Here is a 22,146-nt window from a genome sequence, read left to right as displayed (position 1 = left end):
CGCCCCACTTCCTCCATGAATCTCCATAGAATTTTCTTCCTTTAAGCTTACACTTAAGCTTAATTCTCTTCACTTAACCTTCATAACTCCCTTAAATACCTCACTAGAACTTGTAATCTCAACTTAGGAAGAAGAGTATAAGAAGAAAGAAGGGCTAAAGCTAGAGATTTGAAGCTTTAAGTTAAGGTTAGTATGTTAACTCCTTATTTTTCCATTTAAATGCATAATTAGTGTTTGAAATGAGCTTAGAACTTGATTAAATGAAACAAATATGGGGGAAGGACCCATGCTGAAATTTCGGCCTGGTTGAAGGGAGTATGAATTGCATGAATTAAATGAGTTAGAATGAGTTTAAAAGTCTTAATTAGTTGAATGATTAGCATTAAAACCATTAAATGTAGTTAAAGGCATGAGATGAATGAGTTAGGGTTTGAATGTTAGGGTTTGTGAACCAAATTTTGGAGAAATGCATAAATGATGACTTTGGTCTATTGTGAGATGAAAAATGGTCAATAATGACCAAAAGAGATGTGTGGAAATTGTGAGAATGGAAGTTAAATTCGTAGGTCAAATGGTCATGCTGCTGGCAGCATGACCAAACCAACTTTGAAGGACCAAAACGGAAATTTTACAAGTCTAATTGATATGCCACCAATTGGGGATGAAAATAGACATAAAATAGCACAATTTTCGTCAAGGAACCATGGCCAAAAACTGACCAAAACTTGGTGAACCAATTGACCAAAGTGAAATGAGAGCAGGCTGCCACTGCACCAAACTGACCAAATGAACTGTTCATTTGGTCATAATTCGAGCTAGACAGGTCAAATTGACCTGAAATTTTACCAGCAACTAGATAAGATATAGATCTAAAACTTTCATGAAGAACACCAACCCAAATTATGCCATTAACCCATTCAAATTATTGAGCAAAGTTGAGTTACTGTACCTGCAAAACTGCAGAATTGCCATTTGAGCAGTAATGTTTGAATGGCTATAACTCTCTCTAGAAAACTCTGATTTAGGTGATTCTTGAACCTATGGAAACCTAAGACATAGTAGAACATTTCATATGAAGAAAGTTAGACCAAATTATGAACTTAACTTGATCAAATTACTGAACAAAGTTGGATCAAAAATCTGCCAGAACCAAAATATCAGTATGAACAGTACACGTGAACAGTAATTGTATTTTGGCCATAACTTGAGCTACAAAACTCCGATTGGGGTGATCCAAAAATGAGAATACACTTAAGACAATAAGGAACATTTTCTATGAAGGAAGTTTTGCCAAATTCCAACAGTAGATTGACCAATGGAACAGTGCAACTTCGGAGCACCAAAATCGAAAATTGGCAATTTTGCCAAAATGACCTAAGCTTTGAGAAAATGACCAAAACCAACAAGTTTAATGACCAAAATGTGGTATGTGGGTGAAGTTGGAGTTCCCATACCTATTAAGCCTTAAAAAGTCAACAATTTGACTTGAATAGTATAGTGAATAGTAACCCGAAACACAAAAACTTCGAGAACGTCGAATTTAACGCAATAGAGCTAGTTAAAATGAAGTGAAATTTATTTTTGGATTTATGCTAAGTTATGGTACTGAAACACTGTGAAATTGTGTGTTTCAGCTGAAAAAGACTTGGAAGCCCTTAAAGACTTAGTCAAGGCCTAGAGGCGACTCCAGTCAGGTTTGTGCACAATAAATTTATGTAATTGTTTTCCAATTGAAAATTTGAATTGCTATACTTTATGAAGTCGCTGTGTTATTTATGAATTGTGTTGCCACTTTGTGACTACAAAAATGACCTTGAAAATTGTTTGGGATCTCTCATAAATTATTGAAAATAATTGTTTTAAATTGATTTTGGATTCACACTTAGCATGACAGTATCACATTTCCTCCTCCATTTATGGGGTTGAGATCGTTTATTTTCCTCCCTCTCTGGCTTGCCAGTTGAGGTTGTAGATCGGATGAGTACTCATTAGCTAGCTAGCCACCTCCCTCATTGATTTCGATTAATGGGGTTGGAGATTGCTTTGTCGTGGTGTACAACACGGCATTGATCGGAAATTTTGTGTCATGACTTAAGTTGTGTATGACTTTGGCAACACTGTGATTATGAAATTGTTTGACTAAACTGTGTTTAATGGATTATTTGACAAAATGGTGTCATTATGGACTTTGATATTTGCAAAATGTGACTGAGAAATATTTAAATTGTGTTTGGCAATGAATGATTTATTTATTGTATTTTAAATTTTTATTGTGCACCACTGAGTATTTTTATACTCAGTGATAGCTTATTTTGCTGTCGCAGATAAGAGCAAAGAGAAAGCAGCAGAGTGAGCTGCTGTTAAATCGAGGACTACTCTGACCATTTTGTACGGGTATTATTTTATACCCTTGTAGATAATCTTGATGCAAATATAAAAGTGTTGTATGTATCAATGTAGTTGAGCAGTTGTAAATAAATTGTAATAATATTATTTTGGATTCTCTTCTGTAAATTTAATATTTGTACATATGGATTTTCTGCTTTATGCTTGGTGAAGGGAAATATTAAATATTTTGAGATGAGAAAACTTGATTTGTATTGTGAAATTATTTTGAAGTGCATTGAATTGAGATGATTGAGTTATTGAAGGTTGGGAGTTGTGAAATATTTTTGGAAGTGCTTTTAAGGTGTCTTTGAAGAACTGGTTTCTCAAAATACGAGGGAACTCACAAAATTTTTATAAAATTTATGCAAAATTAAAATGGACAAAAATTTTTACTAGTATTTAAACTTTGAATAAATGGTTTTTAATTTCTACCAAAATGCTCACCACTTCCAAAATGTAAGAAAATTGTTTTAAAATCCCTTGTAGGGTACTTAATGAGTTATTGGTAGGCGAAGTTCAGTAGTTCATTAAGTATTCTACGGGATCATGTTATGCCTTACGGAGGGGTAAGGTGTGACATGTTTTAGTGGTATCAGAGCATGGTTTTGCAATAAATTTTGACTATGCATGTGAATATTTCTTTGATAAGTACAACTGCTCAAGTGTCTTTAATTGATACATATGACATATTTACATCATGAAAATGCACTAACGGAGGTCAACCTCCTTGTGTTTGATCTCAGGAAGTAGAAAATTGTGAAAAACGGAATGGAAGGAGGAGATTATTCCGAAGAACAATCTGTTGAGGCTGAGGTTCAAGGGGAAGCCCGACCTCGAGAATGTGAGTGGGTCACCACTCCAGCCTCGCCCAAAGACCGCAGCTTTCTGCTCAATTTATTCATAGATGGTCGCTTCTTTCAAAGAAATGGCGGGTAATGTGCCACCCCAAGCTCAGATGCCAATACCTGTAGCACAACCACAGCCCTCAGCTCGACAGTATGAAAAATTGATGAAATTTGGGGCCACTGAGTTTAAAGGCACTGTGGATCCACTGGAGGCAGAACAGTGGTTGGAAAGAATGGAACGAGTTTTCAGGAAGCTACAGTGTACAGAAGAATTGAAGTTTGAGTATTCTGTTTCCTTGTTGCAAGGGGATGCGTTTGAATGGTGGAAGACCATCCCCCACAGCCTGGTTGAGCCACCTGTGCTGACATGGACAGACTTTTTGAGGGAGTTCGGCGTAAATGGGTTCCCGATGCATATGTGGATATGAAGTTGCAAGAATTTTTGAGTTTGAAACAAGGGAACCGAACTGTAGCAGAATATGAGAGAGATTTCTCAAGGCTAAGCCACTATGCTGGAAGCTTAGTCTCCACCCCCAGAGACAGATGCAAGAGGTTTGAGTCCGGGCTAAGGCAGAGTCTGAGAATGCAAGTTGTGGGTTTCAGACATCAGAATTTTGCTGAATTGATCTCACAAGCCTTGGAATTAGAAAGGATAGAATCCGAAGAGGCAGTGAAGAAGGGTTCACAAGAGAAAGAGAAAACTAAAAAGACTACTGAACAAGCATCTGGAAGTGGTTCTGGGAAGAGGAAACAGTTTGGGGGATCTAGCTCCCGTAGAGGCAGAGGCAGATTTTCTGGCCAAAGACCACCTCGGTCTGGTCAGCCGACCCAATAAGCTTCTCGAGGATCTCTATCGGTTCGGCAGTGTGAAACGTGTGGTAGAACTCATGGTGGGGTTTGTTTCAAGGCTACTGGTGCATGTTTTAACTGTGGAGCAAGCGGACATTTAGCTAAGGATTGCACTAGTCCGCGCTGGTCTGGATCTTTTGCCACATCTGAAGGATCAACCCAAGTCTCTGCACCTAGAGGGTCACCGTCAGTTGCTAGAGGTAGAGGCAGAGGTAGGGGTCCTGGTAACACCCCTGGAAGTCAGAGCACTGTTAACCAGCCAGTACCTAGTGGCGCACCAGTCAGAGTGTATACCATGCGTCAGAGGGAAGAGGCTGAAACATCAGATGTTGTAGCTGGTATTTTCTCCATCCTTGACCAAGATGTGTATGTGTTATTTGATCCTGGCTCCACACATTCGTATGTTAGTGCTAGTGTGATGTGTCCTACTGCTATTCAGTGTGTACCAATGGACTATGATGTGCTAGTAACTAGTCCATTAGGCCAGGAGGTCAGGGTAAATAGGCTATATAGAGATTGTCCTTTGGTGATCCAAGGACACACTTTTCTGTCTGATTTAATTGAAATGCCCTTCAGAGATTATGACATTATCTTGGGCATGGATTGGTTAGCCAGGCATCACGCCATGATTGACTGTAGACTGAAGACAGTCACTTTTGGTCTCCCTCAGTATGGTGATGTAGTAATACATGGGGAGAGACAGTTATTGCCTTCAAACATCATTTCACCAGACCGCCGTAAAAATGATTAGAAAAGGGTGTGAGGCGTACTTGGCACATGTGATAGACACCCAAGTGGGGAGTCCAAAGATCGAGGACATTCCTATCAGATGTGACTTTCCGGATGTGTTTCCTGATGAATTACCAGGATTACCTCCAGAAAGAGAAGTGCAGTTTGAAATTGATGTTATGCCTGGTGTGGACCCAATCTCCATAACACCATCTAGAATGGCACCAGCAGAATTGAAAGAATTGAAAGTGCAATTGCAAGAATTGCTTGACAAGGGCTTTATTCGCCCTAGTGTGTCACCTTGGGGAGCGCCAGTGTTGTTTGTAAAGAAGAAAGATGGCAGTCTCCGTTTGTGTATTGACTATCGGTAGTTGAATAAGGTGACAATAAAGAACAGATATCCATTACCCCGCATTGATGACTTGTTTGATCAGTTAAGGGGTGCAGCTGTATTCTCCAAAATTGACCTGAGATCAGGTTATTATCAGCTGAAAGTACAAGAGCAGAGTATTGCTAAAACTGCCTTCAGAACCCGCTATGGCCATTATGAGTTCTTAGTCATGCCATTCGGGTTAACTAATGCTCCGGCTGCTTTTATGGATCTGATGAACACTATCTTCAGACCATACCTCGACCAGTTTGTTGTGGTATTTATTGATGATATATTGGTCTATTCGAGGAATGCAGAAGAGCATGATAGACATCTACGGATTGTACTGCAGACTTTGAGGGAGAAACAGCTATATGCCAAATTGTCGAAATGTGAATTTTGGCTGAAGGAGATATCCTTTTTGGGGCACGTAGTATCAGCAGAGGGTATTAAGGTAGATCCTAGCAAGATTAAAGCTGTCCTTAATTGGAAGCCACCCAGAAATGTCATAGAGATTTGCAGTTTTCTGGGTTTAGCTGGATACTACCGTAGATTTGTGAAGGGATTCTCCATGTTGGCATCTCCATTGACCAAGCTACTTAGAAAGGATGTGAAATTTCAGTGGACGGACAAATGCCAAGTTTTGATGAATTGAAAAGATGTTTGATCGAGGCTCCATCCGACTTTACCTACACCGTAAAGAATATACGATTTAATGATGCTTCTCATAATGGGTTAGGTTGTGTGTTGATGCAAGATCGAAATGTCATTGCCTATGCATCACGCCAGCTGAAACCGCATGAGAGGAATTATTCGACACATGATTTGGAGCTTGCAGCAATTGTATTTGCTCTTAAGATCTGGAGGCACTATTTGTATGGGGAGAAATGTTACATCTACACAGATCATAAGAGTTTGAAGTATTTGGGCACCCAGAAAGAGTTAAATTTGAGACAGAGGAGATGGTTAGAGTTGGTAAAAGACTATGATTGTCTGATAGACTATCAGCCAGGGAAAGCTAATGTTGTGGCTGACGCCCTAAGTCGCAAGACTATGGCAAGTCTATGGGTTACTCCTTTGTCTTTGGTACATGAGTTGAGGTTATTACATGCCAGTTTAGAGATTAATGATGATGGGCAGGCAGCAGTTGCATGGCATGTACAGCCAGTGTTAATTGATCAGATCGTAATGGTCGCCGTAATGATGAAAGGTATCGTGTCGTTGGAAGAAGTCCGGCAGGGCAAGAAACCAGAGTTCTCAATTAGAGATGATGGTCTACTGTTACACCAGGGTAGAATGTGTGTTCCTAATGATGTTAATTTGAGGCAGATCATTTTGAAGGAAGCACATGAGTCTCCTTTTGCTATGCACCCTGGTGGTACAAAAATGTATAGAGGGCTAAAGGAGCATTACTGGTGGATGGGTATGAAGAGAGATGTGGCAGAGTTTGTATCCAAATGCCTGACTTGTCAGCAAGTAAAGGCAGAGCATCAAGTACCAACTGGGTTATTACGTCCACTACCAGTGCCAGAATGGAAATGGGAAAGAATAACGATGGATTTTGTAATGGGACTTCCGAGGACACAGAAGAGTCATGATGCAGTATGGGTCATTGTCGACAGATTGACTAAGTCTGCTCATTTTCTCGCGATCGAATGGACTACGATTTGGACAGATTGGCGGATTGTACATCGATGAGATTGTGAGATCGCATGGAGTGCCGTATTCATCGTGACGACAGAGATCCTAGGTTCACTTCTAGATTCTGGGTAGTCTTCAGAGAGCCCTAGGAACTAGATTGAACTTCAAGATCGCATTCCACCCACGCATGCATGGCCACGGAAGGGTAATTTAGATTTTGGAGGACATGCTACGGGCTTGTGTGATTGAGTTTGAGGGTAGTTGGGATACACACTTACCTTTGATTGAGTTTGCTTACAACAACAGCTACCAATCAAGCATTGGGATGCCTCCATATGAAGCTTTGTATGGCAGGAAATGTAAAACCCCGTTGTGTTGGGATGACGTGGGTGAAAGAAAAATGATCGGACCCGAAATTGTTCAACAGACTGAAGAGAAAATCTGGGTGATCAAAGATCGACTTAAAGCTGCATCAGACCGTCAAAAGTCCTATGTTGATTTGAAAAGAAGGGATATTGAGTATACAGTGGGTGAGAAAGTTTTCCTCAAGGTTTCTCCTTGGAAGAGGATTATGAGATTCGGCAGGAAGGGGAAACTAAGTCCTCCTTTTATCGGGCCATATGAGGTATTGGAAAGAGTGGGTCCTTTGGCTTATCGTTTGGCACTACCTCCAGAGTTGGAGAAGATACATAATGTCTTCCATGTGTCTATATTGAGGAGGTATCGATCAGACCCATCTCATGTACTACCAGTAGAAGAAATAGAAGTGAATCCAAACCTCACATATGAAGAAGAACCCATAAATATTCTGGCTTATGAGGTGAAGCAGCTATGGAACAAGCAGATACCATTGGTAAAAGTGCTGTGGAACCATCATTCAGGCCAAGAAGCTACTTGGGAACGAGAGGAGGACATGAGGAGACAACATCCACAGCTGTTCAGAGATTGATACCAGGTAAAATTTTGAGACGAAATTTATTTAAGGGGGGAAGAATTGTAACACCCCTATTGGTATAGCTTGGTATATTTCACTGTTCCGGTGACCGGTGTCAGTCCGGACAATTAATGGGATTAGGGCCACACTTAAGACAACTTGAGAAGCCATAAACACAAATAATTAGTAATGTTTAATTAGTTAACTATAAATAAGAAAAACAGAACATAAGAGGTTAATCGAGCCGAGAGTCACAAATGATGAGTGACCTCCTGAACGATCGCAAGTCGCTTTTAAACTCAAATTTCGAACCGTAAAGTGACGCTGCGGTCCTTAGGACCCTTATGAACACAATGGAAAAGAGAAAATCACGAAAAAGAATCATAAGTCACCAAATAATTAGGTCGTGGAGCCGTAAGAAATATTGGATTATTTGCAAACCGATGAACCGCGAGGGGCAATTTGGTCAATTGACCCGAGAGTCGACTCGACCTAATCACAAATAAAATCGGAGAAAAAAAAATTTCGGAATCGAGAATTAAATAAAATAACTAAAATAAAAAAAATAAATAGAAAAAAAGAAAGAAGATGGAAAAGTCAAAGGTGATGACATCATGCATGATGTCATAAAGGATTAATTAATTTATTTTATTAATTTGGGATTTTAGGCCTTCAAAAAGGGGATAAGATTAAAGAAAATAAAACAAAAAAAAAATTAGAATTGTCTTCTTCCTTTCCCTTGGTTGCCGCCCCACATCCTCCATGAATCTCCATGGAATTTTCTTCCTTTAAGCTTACACTTAAGCTTAATTCTCTTCACTTAACCTTCATAACTCCCTTAAATACCTCACTAGAACTTGTAATCTCAACTTAGGAAGAAGAGTATAAGAAGAAAGAAGGGCTAAAGCTAGAGATTTGAAGCTTTAAGTTAAGGTTAGTATGTTAACTCCTTATTTTTCCATTTAAATGCATAATTAGTGTTTGAAATGAGCTTAGAACTTGATTAAATGAAACAAATATGGGGGAAGGACCCATGCTGAAATTTTGGCCTGGTTGAAGGGAGTATGAATTGCATGAATTAAATGAGTTAGAATGAGTTTAAAAGTCTTAATTAGTTGAATGATTAGCATTAAAACCATTAAATGTAGTTAAAGGCATGAGATGAATGAGTTAGGGTTTGAATGTTAGGGTTTGTGAACCAAATTTTGGAGAAATGCATAAATGATGACTTTGGTCTATTGTGAGATGAAAAATGGTCAATAATGACCAAAAGAGATGTGTGGAAATTGTGAGAATGGAAGTTAAATTCGTAGGTCAAATGGTCATGCTGCTGGCAGCATGACCAAACCAACTTTGAAGGACCAAAACGGAAATTTTACAAGTCCAATTGATATGCCACCAATTGGGGATGAAAATAGACATAAAATAGCACAATTTTCGTCAAGGAACCATGGCCAAAAACTGACCAAAACTTGGTGAACCAATTGACCAAAGTGAAATGAGAGCAGGCTGCCACTGCACCAAACTGACCAAATGAACAGTATCATAATTCGAGCTAGACAAGTCAAATTGACCTGAAATTTTACCAGCAATTAGATAAGATATAGATCTAAAACTTTCATGAAGAACACCAACCCAAATTATGCCATTAACCCATTCAAATTATTGAGCAAAGTTGAGTTACTGTACCTGCAAAACTGCAGAATTGCCATTTGAGCAGTAATGTTTGAATGGCTATAACTCTCTCTAGAAAACTCTGATTTAGGTGATTCTTGAACCGATGGAAACCTAAGACATAGTAGAACATTTCATATGAAGAAAGTTAGACCAAATTATGAGCTTAACTTGATCAAATTACTGAACAAAGTTGGATAAAAAATCTGCCAGAACCAAAATACCAGTATGAACAGTGCATGTGAACAGTAATTGTATTTTGGCCATAACTTGAGCTACAAAACTCCGATTGGGGTGATCCAAAAATGAGAATACACTTAAGACAATAAGGAACATTTTCTATGAAGGAAGTTTTGCCAAATTCCAACAGTAGATTGACCAATGGAACAGTGCAACTTCGGAGCACCAAAACCGAAAATTGGCAATTTTGCCAAAATGACCTAAGCTTTGAGAAAATGACCAAAACCAACAAGTTTAATGACCAAAATGTGGTATGTGGGTGAAGTTGGAGTTCCCATACCTATTAAGCCTTAAAAAGTCAACAATTTGACTTGAATAGTGTAGTGAATAGTAACCCGAAACACAAAAACTTCGAGAACGTCGAATTTAACGCAATAGAGCTAGTTAAAATGAAGTGAAATTTATTTTTGGATTTATGCTAAGTTATGGTACCGAAACACTGTGAAATTGTGTGTTTTAGCTGAAAAAGACTTGGAAGCCCTTAAAGACTTAGTCAAGGCCTAGAGGCGACTCCAGTCAGGTTTGTGCACAATAAATTTATGTAATTGTTTTCCAATTGAAAATTTGAATTGCTATACTTTATGAAGTCGCTGTGTTATTTATGAATTGTGTTGCCACTTTGTGACTACAAAAATGACTTTGAAAATTGTTTGGGATCTCTCATAAATTATTGAAAATAATTGTTTTAAATTGATTTTGGATTCACACTTAGCATGACAGTATCACATTTCCTCCTCCATTTATGGGGTTGAGATCGTTTATTTTCCTCCCTCTCTGGCTTGCCAGTTGAGGTTGTAGATCGGATGAGTACTCATTAGCTAGCTAGCCACCTCCCTCATTGATTTCGATTAAGTGGGTTGTAGATTGCTTTGTCGTGGTGTACAACACGGCATTGATCGGAAATTTTGTGTCATGACTTAAGTTGTGTATGACTTTGGCAACACTGTGATTATGAAATTGTTTGACTAAATTGTGTTTAATGGATTATTTGACAAAATGGTGTCATTATGGACTTTGATATTTGCAAAATGTGACTGAAAAATATTTAAATTGTGTTTGGCAATGAATGATTTATTTATTGTATTTTAAATTTTTATTGTGCACCACTGAGTATTTTTATACTCAGCGATAGCTTATTTTGCTGTCGCAAATAAGAGCAAGGAGAAAACAGCAGAGTGAGCTGCTGTTAAATCGAGGACTACTCTGACCATTTTGTACGGGTACTTAATGAGTTATCGGTAGGCGAAGTTCGGTAGTTCATTAAGTATTCTACGGGATCATGTTATGCCTTACGGAGGGGTAAGGTGTGACAGGTATAAAACTTTTGTAATGAATAAAATTTATTCTTAATTTATAATATTTAATATTTATTAAAATATAAATATTTAACTGTTTATCACAATTTTTTTATAATTTAAAAAATATTAAACACCATAAATTATTTATATTGAATTACAGTTAATTTATATTTAAATCAAGCAATAAAAAAACTACTTAAATATTAAAATCTATAAAACATTTTTATTAAGTTAGAATTATTTTTATTGAATATTAATTTTTCAAGATTAATTAAATTAATTTTAAAATTTTAATTTAAGTAATTAAATTTAACACACATTTGTATAAAAAAATTATTATAACTTATAAATAATTTGATATAAAGGTTGTGCATGGTCTTAGGGTTTTGAAAAATCATACCAAACTATACCAGAATCAAAAAAACTATTACTATAAGAATCAAATTGTACTAAACTGAATGTATATTTATTATTTTGGTTCAATTTTGATTCTTTATCAATAATCAAATTGTAATCGTATCGAAATTATATCGAATTAGAATTTAATAAAAAAGGACTATATATATTTATATATAATTTCAATAAAATTATATATATTTATATGTAATTAATGTAGTGATTGATTGCAAGGAAGTGCATTTTGCTATTCTATCAAATATAGAAGATTGGCCAGAATTTGGAGTGTGACGCCCCTCACCCGTCTACAGTGTAGCCAAACGATGAGTGCCACATTCGGTGCCGGAGCACCCTATCTTGTCTTGTCATGTCTATTGTAAATTTTAATGTCATTTAAGTTAGGTAATTTATGTGTAGAATTTTTTTTTTTTAATATCTTATTGCTGTGGAGACCCGGACAGATCCTCCTTTGTTTTATTAGCATCTGGTGAGTTCCACTATCACCTGTTAACATATTCATAGTCATCTCACATATTTCCATATCATATTCTCTTTTATCATATCATTCACAAGTATTTATAAGATCTCAAAATGAAGTATTATCTATTGCATTCATATGAAAATTCATAGATAATAAATTACAAGTTTTCATTTTAATCTCAAGTTTAATTTCAAGTCCAAAATGAAATACATCATAAACTAGTAATTACATCATGACTAAACATAATGAACCAAAATACTAGTCTATACATAGGCCCTACCAAAATACAAAAGACCAGTGAGGTGACTCTGGACAATGGCAGATCTGGTTAGAGCTTTGTCAGTGCACTCATCGGTGTCACTGCGATCTTGGGACCGATCTCCAAGACTCACGCGATGAAAAACCAACGCGCTAAGCATAACGCTTAGTGGTGCATAATTTATAATAACAATAATTTAACATTTGAAATAATATATGCAACTCATAATTTCTGGGTATTTTATATTTTTATTGCTCTTTAGAAATAATTAACATTATCGGGATCTTTTGTGATTACTTATTGTATTTTAAGTCTTAATTAATTTTTTATCAGTGCCCAAGAAACCTATAATAAATTATAAAAGCTGGATGCACGGGTGTATACTGGTTAGACAGCCGTATGTCTATCCAGTATACGTTTGTCAGGCACGAGGCCACCGTCGCACGAGATCACGCCGCTTGTAAAGCCAGAAATAAAGTAGGCACAATGGTCAGTAAGTAGGCATATAGCCTGTAGAACAATCATACCAGACATATATTGTCAGTTCATGATTTTCTCGATAGGCAGTACTGCTATCTGTAGTCCCTAATTGGTATACCAATTTATCCAAACTAAATAAATAAGTCTAGGTATACTATGGGCAATTAAACATTTTTAATTAATTTAGCACTATTCACTGTTACTATTTTCTAGTACTGTTCATTGGTACCATTAATTTCATATTAATAGGACATTAGTCCCAATTTACATATTCATATCATTTTTAATATTTAATTAACCTTATGAGTATTTTAATTATCATATATAGCATTTTTCCCATGAACCTTTCTTTAGGTTCATGTTGATGTGTTATCTTTATTTAGGAATTTTACTAGGTTAGGATGTCTATTTAGTCACACTTCCTTCGTAACAATTGCTCCTCTATGTTTAAACTTGAATTTTAGTTTTGAATCACTGAATTTGGGGTTATAGAACTCAAGTTATGGCCAAAATACCATAACTGGTCCCTTTGCCTCTAAGCTGTCCAGAATTTACAATTTCTGGTCAATAAACTTTGACTAGTCATTTGATCATTTTATTGTCATTTTTAGACTTTGGTTCCTTCACACGATATGTTCCTCTATGTCTTAGGGACTCCCAGGTACAATTTCATAATTTTTCAAGCTTGGTGTAGTGAGTTATGGTCAATGTACTAACCTGGACTCTCAGTCCTATAAGGGCAATAACCAACTTCAGGGCAGTATGTCTGACCCTCTTTTTAGGGTCTTTACACTTAGAATTTGGCAAAGGTGTCTAAATCAATGTTGTAGCCCTAAGTATCATGTTTCCAGATCATATTGGCACATCTCAAATGGAATTTCCTAGTGGGAGTTATGGCCAAATGAACACATGGGTATCAAATGGCATTTTGGGTTCAACTTAACATTTTCCAGATTTCAATTCCTAAGTTTTGCTAATATTTTCCCTAGGATGCAATGGTTTCTAGAGCTTGGTCAAAACATAAAAAATGTTGTGCTATGTCTTATAAAACTTTTGGCACTAGTTTCACTCAATTTTCAGCTTTGGAGACCAAGTTATGGAATTTTTGCCAAAACTGCTCAAGCATACCAAAGGAACAACATTTTGGACAATTTCTGGGTTGGCAGTTTTAGTGACTCAACTTGTGCTAACAATTTGATTTAGTTAAAAGCAAAACTGGGTCAAGTGGTCTTCATGAAAAGTGTAGCCCTATGTCTAAGCTTTCCATTGATGTAATTTTAGGTCATTTGGACCAGTATAGAGAGAGTTATGACCAAATGAACATGTACTGTTCATTTGGTCATTTTTTGGGTTAGCAGTTTTAGTGACCCAAATTGTGCTAACAATTTGAATTGGTTAAAGGCAAAACTGGGTCAAGTGGTTCTCATGAAAAGTGTAACCCTATATCTAAGCTTTCCATTGATGAAATTTTAGGTCATTTGGACCAGTATAGAGAGAGTTATGACCAAATGAACACGTACTGTTCATTTGGTCATTTTCTGGGTTGGCAGTTTTAGTGACCCAACTTGTGCTAACAATTTGAATTGGTTAAAGGCAAAACTGGGTCAAGTGGTCTTCATGAAAAGTGTAGCCCTATATCTAAGCTTTCCATTGATGACATTTTAGGTCATTTGGACTAGTATAGAGAGAGTTATGACCAAATGAACACGTACTGTTCATTTGGTCATTTCCTGGGTTGGCAGTATTTGGTCATCTGGGTTTGGGTAGAGAATTGATCATGATTTTGACAGAATTTGGGCATAGTTCCTTCTTGAAAAATGAAGGTTTGGATGTCCCAAAACACCTCCAATTGGCCTAATACCAATTGGGGCAACACAAAGGGAGATATGGCAATAAAAATCTACTGGATTCAATAACAACACAACCTGCAGAAAATTCACACTCCCAATTTCAATCTCCTCCTTCTTCTAAACTCCAAATAAGCATATATGGCACTTCTATAAGTATCAATCTCAACTCAACCAAGTCAATTTCAAGTATTTACATAAAGCCCCCACATCATATACATAAACCCTAATTTCAATCACCCAATTTACACAAACTCAACTCTTTTACACTTCTTATCATATCCATTATTCAAACATCCTTATGGAATCATTTTTCATCATTTAAAAACAGCAAACCTCACAAGATTCATGGCTGCCAAAATTAGGGTTCTTAAATTTCTTTTTATTTGTTTTCATTTTCATGGAATACTCACTCATTTCATCATTCTTACAAGATTTAAAGAAGAGAGGGAGTGGTATTTTTGCACTTACCTTGTGACCCAACTTGCAAACTTCAATTTCTTTTCTTCAAATGGGTATCTAAAGCTTCCTTATGGAGTGAGGAGAATTATTTGTGAAGAGAGCTTGGGTTTTGATGGGTAAATGAAGAGGAAATCAAGCTTTAAGCTTGATAACAATGGTGGGGAGGGAGAGACCAAGGGAGACGGCAAGGAGAGAGAGAGAAGAGGAAGAAGAAGATGGTTGGTGGGGTTTTGTCTCTTGTGGGTATTTATATATATACATTTATGTGTACTTTATTGTTTTTAAATTTCATAAATCTATTTCCTTTCTTTTCTTTTCTTTCCTTTTCTTTTCTTTTCTTTTCTTCTTCTTTTCTTTTCTCATTTTTCAAATTCAAACTCATAAATTTAATTTATGTTAATTATTTTATTTCCTAATTTTTAATTTGACATTTAGGTATTTTTATTATTTTATACCAATTAATAAAATCTCTAAATTTTTTCTATATTTTCTTAAAATTTATTTCTTCAATTTATGCCTCCTCACTATAGTTTAGGTGTAGTTCCAGACATTTTTGACTGTCCGAACAGACATGAGTCGTCCCACCAACTCCCGCCCTACGTATTCGATCTTCCATAAGGCCGAGATAGGAGGAGCAATCCTTACTTTTAAATCTGTTAAATCAATTTGTGGGCATTTCGTAATTTTGTTTTCATATTATGCATTTTTTTTATGTTATATTTAATATAAAGGCATTAATGGATAATATTTAATATAAAATATAAATATTATTTATAAAAAATAAAAGAAATTTTATATTATATTTATAATATAATACTATAAAATAAATTTTACATGATGTAGGAAAAAAATGTCTTAATTCTTATTTTTGTTAAGATTTGAACTCTTTTCAATATAGGTATAAAACTTTTGTGATGAATAAAATTTATTCTTAATTTATAATATTTAATATTTATTAAAATATAAATATTTAACTGTTTATCACAATTTTTTTATAATTTAAAAAATATTAAACACCATAAATTATTTATATTGAATTACAGTTAATATATATTTAAATTAAGAAATAAAAAAACTACTTAAATATTAAAATCAATAAAACATTTTTATTAATTTAGAATTAATTTTATTGAATATTAATTTTTCCAGATTAATTAAATTAATTTTAAAATTTTAATTGAAGTAATTAAATTCAACACACATTTGTATAAAAAAATTATTATAACTTATAAATCATTTGATATAAAGGTTGTGCATGGTCTTAGGGTTTCGAAAAATCATACCAAATTATACTAGAATAAAAAAAAACTATTACTATAAGAATCAAATTGTACTAAACTGAATTTATATTTATTATTTTGGTTCAATTTTGATTCTTTATCAATAATCAAATTGTAATCGTATCGAAATTATATCGAATTAGAATTTAATAAAAAATGACTATATATATATATATAATTTCAATAAAATTATATATATTTATATGTAATTAATGCAGTGATTGATTGCAAGGAAGTGCATTTTGCTATTCTATCGAATATAGAAGATTGGCCAGAATTTGGAGAGCTCATCTCAAATTGTAAATTGCTATTGTCTTAGGGGATTAGTGTGTCCCTTGTTTGGATTTAAAGACACGCTAATAAGGCTGCTCATAGTTTAGTTAAGGCAGCTTTGCTATACGTTAATCTTACCGCGTGGCATGAGCTATCGAGCATTCTTTCTAATGTCTTCTACTTTGATGCTTACTGGTTTTTTCATTTAACATTTGAGCCCTAAGTTTGGTGTATCTGCGAAGTCTGATGATTGGTTTAGGGCGGGCCTATTTTGTTTAGTTTTTCTTGGTTCTAATAAAATAATTTATTTATTTTCAAAAAAAAAAAAATTGCCATATGTATAGAATCTAATTTATCTTTAATCATAGTGTATGTAATATAATATTATCTTTTATTTTTCAAATTTTTTAAATAATTTTAGTCATTAATACATTAAATTACCTTATAGTCCTTAATTATATGACTAAATCACATGCTAATCATATAATTTAATATGTCTCTTTTAGAAGACTATATAATTAAAAAATAGATAGAAGATAATATAATATACTTTCAAGATATATATATATATATATTAACATTATTGTTTTGATGTTAGCATTTAATATTATTTTTATTCTTTTAAAATGAAGACAAGAATGTTATCATTTTAGGTGCAAAAACTGAGCTTGAAACTGAAATTAAAACCAAAATTGAAATCAAAATGGAACCAAAACTAGAACTGAGACGTACCCAAATTACTTGAAATAGAACTAGAACCACAATTGATTTTTTCCTCCAATTCTAATTCCTAAAAATTAAAATAAATAAATAAATAAAAGTTTGAATTCAATTCTGATTTTTAGATGGAATTCTAGTTCTTAGGTAGAACCGGAATCGAACTCCCCTACACATGAGCTTTGAAAAGAATCCTAAGAACATAACAATCTTCTTCCTCCTACAGAGTAAAAATAGTTATGGTTGAAATCACATCTATTGACAGTCTGCTTCAAGTTTGAGGAAAATACCATGAAATTATTTAACCAGAAATTGGTGGGAGCAGATATAAACTAGGAATAAATAATTTTATATTAAATATTAGCATATTAAAGATTAGCAGGGAAAAAAAGAAACATGCTAGAAATCCAAATGTTTGTAGATAAAGCAATCTCTTTGGGTAATCCCCAAAAGTTCCACACACATACTTAGTAGTTTCTGGTTGTATAATAGAATTCCAAGTTGCATAGTGTTATAGCACACAGCTTATTCTGACAGAAGTTTTACAAGTACAATTGATAATACAAGCAACTAAGAGGTTCCTCTAACTTCATATTGATGGGAAATTATGAGAGGAGAGTGCCTTGAAACAGGCCTATCTTCAGACCACAGCTCCAGATTAACTGTTCCAGTTCCCCAGTGGATGAAACACTTACAGACCTCATTGACATTAAATTGGTTGACTAACGCAATACCAAGACATTTATCAACAAGCATCCATTCTCCTAAAATGAGAAACCATGATCAAATTAATATATATATACTATTTGAAGATTGTCTCATGATCATGCATGTAATTCTAGAAGACTTCTCAAACAAAAAAATGAAAATTATTTTAAGGCATCCAGCTTTTGAAGAAGAAGAAGACCAAAAACATGAGACTGGCAGGAAGGAAAAATTAATATTCAAGTCTACATGAACAGAAAGTTATGAAGCTACATTTAAGTGCATTTCAAATGCCTGAAATTTGGCATAATTACGCCACTTCCTGATTTTTGTATTGCATACTACTATTACAGAAGATGACTCTGTATTCAGTGAAAACGCAGTTTAACATTTAAGTAATTTTTTACCATTGCATATCAGTATATTAATTATTAGGTATGAGAAAAGGGCTAATTGTATATCAGCATATAACATGCATTTTAGTGATCTCAGCCTTGGAAAAGCTTGAAAAATCATCACTTATGCACACCTTGTCATCAGCTGGAATGAACTAGTGCGGATTTTAAATCCATGATCAGCGATAGAAGCATTTAACATGGGACAACTAGTTTTATATGCAAACTTATGACTATATTAGAATGATCTCAGCTTTGGAGAAGCTTGAAAAATCATCACTTATGCACACCTTGTCATCAGTTGGAATGAACTAGTGCAGATTTTAAATCCATGATTAGCGATAGAAGCATTTAACATGGGACAACTAGTTTTCTATGCAAACTTATTACTATATTAGGATGATCTCAGCTTTGGAAAAGCTTGAAAAATCATCACTTATGCAAACTTTTTTTTTTTTCTTTTTTAGTCCAAGTTTTCTTTTGTTTCGCTTATGCTTTTACTTTTTCTGTAAAAAAGAAAAGAAAAAAAAAATTCATAAAATTGCAGAAGCAAATCAAAAAAGAAAAAGCATAACTACCGTTTGGCAAAAGATTCCCTTCATAAAATCGATCTCCAGATTCAGGCTGAATTTCATGCTTCGATCCATCAATAGAAGTGAATGAGACAAAAGTTTCCATGGGATGTAAGACAATAAAGGTTGGATGTACTCTCAAGCAAACCAGCCTACATCACAAAATTAACAGCAGCAACAAACAAGAAGGCATCATCATTTTTTTTTTTCGTATAAAATAATAGTGATCAAAAGAAGAGGAAATAAAAACCTAGCATACAAGAGAAGTGCCAAGCAAGAAGAAAAATAAAGATGACTCAAATAAGCAAATAGACAAAAATGAAATTTTCAATCAACCTTTTCATGAGAACAATTGCCATTTTGTAGTGACAATAAAATGCATTGTAGCTTTAATTGCGAGAATTTGTCTACAAAATAAACTCCAAGAAAATGTGCATTGCACAATGTCATATTTTATCATTTACCTAATATGTTAGCTACTTATTAGCCATTCATAAGCGCTCTAACTAATCAAATAACTGTTTAAAATTTTAAATGTTTATAAGCTCAAATTAGCATATAAACATTAAGTGCTTATAAGCTAAGCCAAACACCCTCTACAAGCATATGACCAAATGATGTCCCATGGAACTTGTAAATAAAGGTCGTTACATTTATATTATTTTGGAGAATTATTGAAGTTTCTCTCCTGCAAATTGAACAAGAAAAGAGGAGGGAGGGGGGGGGGGGTGGTGTGAGGGAATACAAAACTAGAAAAGAAAGTGTACCTTTGGCATTCAATTAATGGATAAGATTAATAATGAGCAATTTTTGAAATAAAAGTACTTGATTGTTAAAATTTATATTTAAGGAAAAAAAACTTTTAGGACTTGACCGCAAAAACAAATACACTTCTATGATTTCAGATGTTATTCCTTGATTGATAAGGATGAAAAGTTGATTTAAAAAAAAAAAAAGAAGATTTATTAAATAATAAAGATTAAAATACAGAAGCAAAATGAGGTATATCAGACTTTCTTTTACATGTTTACTCCTTCGTTATAAGGAAGTGCATAGATGCTTTGCATGTTCGAGTAAAATTGAATAGATGTCTAAACGTGGGATAATAGTGACCCAGATAGGTAATGCTGTTATCCTGTATAATCTATGTACATATATGAGAAACATGGCACGCTAAGCATTAAGCAAACAATTTGATGGATATTTGATGACAATGCAGAGTAAATTCATTATTTTGACATTTTGTCTCCCAATTAGCTTGATTCATTTGCAAGGTGTACTAAAAGCAAAATGAAAGGGATTTTATAATTTTTAGATTTAAACTGTTACAGAATTACTAATGCTGTCAGAAATAATGAACAAAATCATTAAAAAAGAATCTTTGAATCTAACCTTGAAAATCCACCTGAACCAGCTCCTACTTTTTGGGCTATAATGCTAGAGTCGATATGAAGAATCTTTGGATCATCTTTTCGAATAGATATCTTCCGTTGAAGAACCAATCCCCCACCAATATCACCTTCTAATATCAGAGATTCATTCTCTCCTGCATGCTCAAAATCCCGCCTATAAGAAAAGAAATTTTGCCAAACTTGAGTGTGAAGCAACTACATAACATAAAGCAGAAGCAAGGGCGACATATTGTAATTATTTTCAAGCATAAATTTGATTACCTTTTAAGGGGAAGGAGGATAACAATTTCAAAGGAAGAAGGAAATAATGTGTGAGGAGAAACAAAAACATCACCAATTTACAAAAAGTTTTAAACTAGTAATTTAAATTTAAATATATGTCATCTTGTTGATAGTTTTTAAAAAATTCATGAAATTGGCGGCTGATGTGGTCCGTTTGGACCAATTCAACCTGATACCACTATGCTGTTTCCAAGTCCGAAACCATTTCCAGCTCTATTACTTAAAACCCCTCCTTTAATTCTAAGCTTCTTAATTGCTTTTTTTTTTCCCTTCACCTTCTTGTTGTCTATGCCACCGATCTAAAAATATTTCCCTTGTAGAACAGTATATCATGACTTTCATAAGTAATTATCTCACATGCTTCAACTTATCACATAGATATTCATGTTTGTATAAGAAAACAGGTATTCATAGCAACTTACTCAATGATGTTGTATTCTTCATAGCATCCTGCTGACGGGTACTCAGTGCCACTATATTCTTCATATCCATCAATCTCAATTCTGCTATGAAGCCACTGTGTTCCTATTGTCATCATCAACAAAATAGGAATCGAAATACCTCTCATCACATGATGTATAATTAAATAACATTGACATAAGAAATTCTTAATTTTATCATTCTCAAAATTCTTGAAGACTTCTAAATGGATTGGAATATAATGCCATTGATTGATTGCCATGAAAACAAGATGAATAAATGTATAGTCTCAGAAAGATACAATTATAATTTGTGCCTCTACTGCTCTCATGAAAATATGATCAGTACCTGAAGGAAGGTGCCCCATGGAAATAATTCTACCCCCAATCCAGGGAACTATTTTAACAATCCAATCACCACATTTCAGTTCAATAGCGATTCTAGAAAGCTCTACACCCTTTGATCCTGAAATGTCTTCAACATCTGGGATATGCTTAGAACCTTCTGCATTCAACAATGAGCAAAGAACATGACATTACCTAAAAGTTCACAATTGATATATAAGAATATTTGAAGTTTAGTATTCATCAGTAAATTTATTTTTGAAAGAAACTGATTTAGTAAATATCCTATAAAAAGAGAAGAAAGAGAGAAGATTGATTTTATAGTTGCCACTTTAATAAGAGAAACAATTATAATATAAATGAAAAGAGGACTCCTAAAGGTCTAGCAACAACAGGTAAAATCATGCTGGTAGAGTTGTTGATACACATCATTTCTGAGGCATATTCATCCATGTATAAAAATGTGAACTTCCAAGTCTCATTTTCTAAATTTAAATATTGGAATAGGCAAAATATTACTTTTAGTCTCCAAAATTTCAAAATTTTCCAATTTAGCCTCAATGACAATGCAGGGAATTAGACAATTTAATTTAAGCTTTACATTTAGTCCTTAAATTCCTAATTGCTTTGAAATCCAAGATGAGCACTAAATTTTCAACCTATTTTAACTACATCTAATTGTAGAAAACTGATTCATCCTATAAATTCAACTCCAAAATCCATAAAACAAGAAAGCCCATAAAAGATTTTATCTTAAGTCAAAGCCAGAAATATAGTATACAACCATAGCAAAATCTAAATCTTATTGCTAACAGAACCTGGGAACAAAAGATGGGGGAAAAGGAACGAGAAG

General features: G+C 34.4%; 1 protein-coding gene across 2 annotated transcripts in view; it reads right to left on the bottom strand.

The window, feature by feature from the left end:
• Positions 1 to 17,560: 17,560 nt before the first annotated feature.
• LOC110664047 (uncharacterized) overlaps positions 17,561 to 22,146 on the bottom strand; it is a 28,128-nt gene continuing 23,542 nt past the window's right edge. The window contains exons 19-23 of one of the 2 annotated variants that reach the window (XM_058140992.1): positions 21,298 to 21,450; positions 20,952 to 21,054; positions 20,228 to 20,401; positions 18,842 to 18,987; positions 17,561 to 17,927 (exon numbers count right to left, since the gene is read on the bottom strand). In XM_058140992.1, coding sequence (XP_057996975.1) covers positions 17,734 to 17,927; positions 18,842 to 18,987; positions 20,228 to 20,401; positions 20,952 to 21,054; positions 21,298 to 21,450 — 770 coding nt within the window. In that variant the 3' untranslated portion in view covers positions 17,561 to 17,733. Of the gene's footprint in view, positions 17,928 to 18,841; positions 18,988 to 20,227; positions 20,402 to 20,951; positions 21,055 to 21,297; positions 21,454 to 22,146 lie in introns of both variants that reach the window. The other variant, XM_058140991.1, reaches the window with a different exon arrangement.

The sequence above is a fragment of the Hevea brasiliensis genome, chromosome 18 (assembly GCF_030052815.1).
Source record: "Hevea brasiliensis isolate MT/VB/25A 57/8 chromosome 18, ASM3005281v1, whole genome shotgun sequence".
Classification (NCBI taxonomy): Eukaryota; Viridiplantae; Streptophyta; class Magnoliopsida; order Malpighiales; family Euphorbiaceae; genus Hevea; species Hevea brasiliensis.
This window is presented reverse-complemented; position numbering and strand designations above follow the sequence as displayed.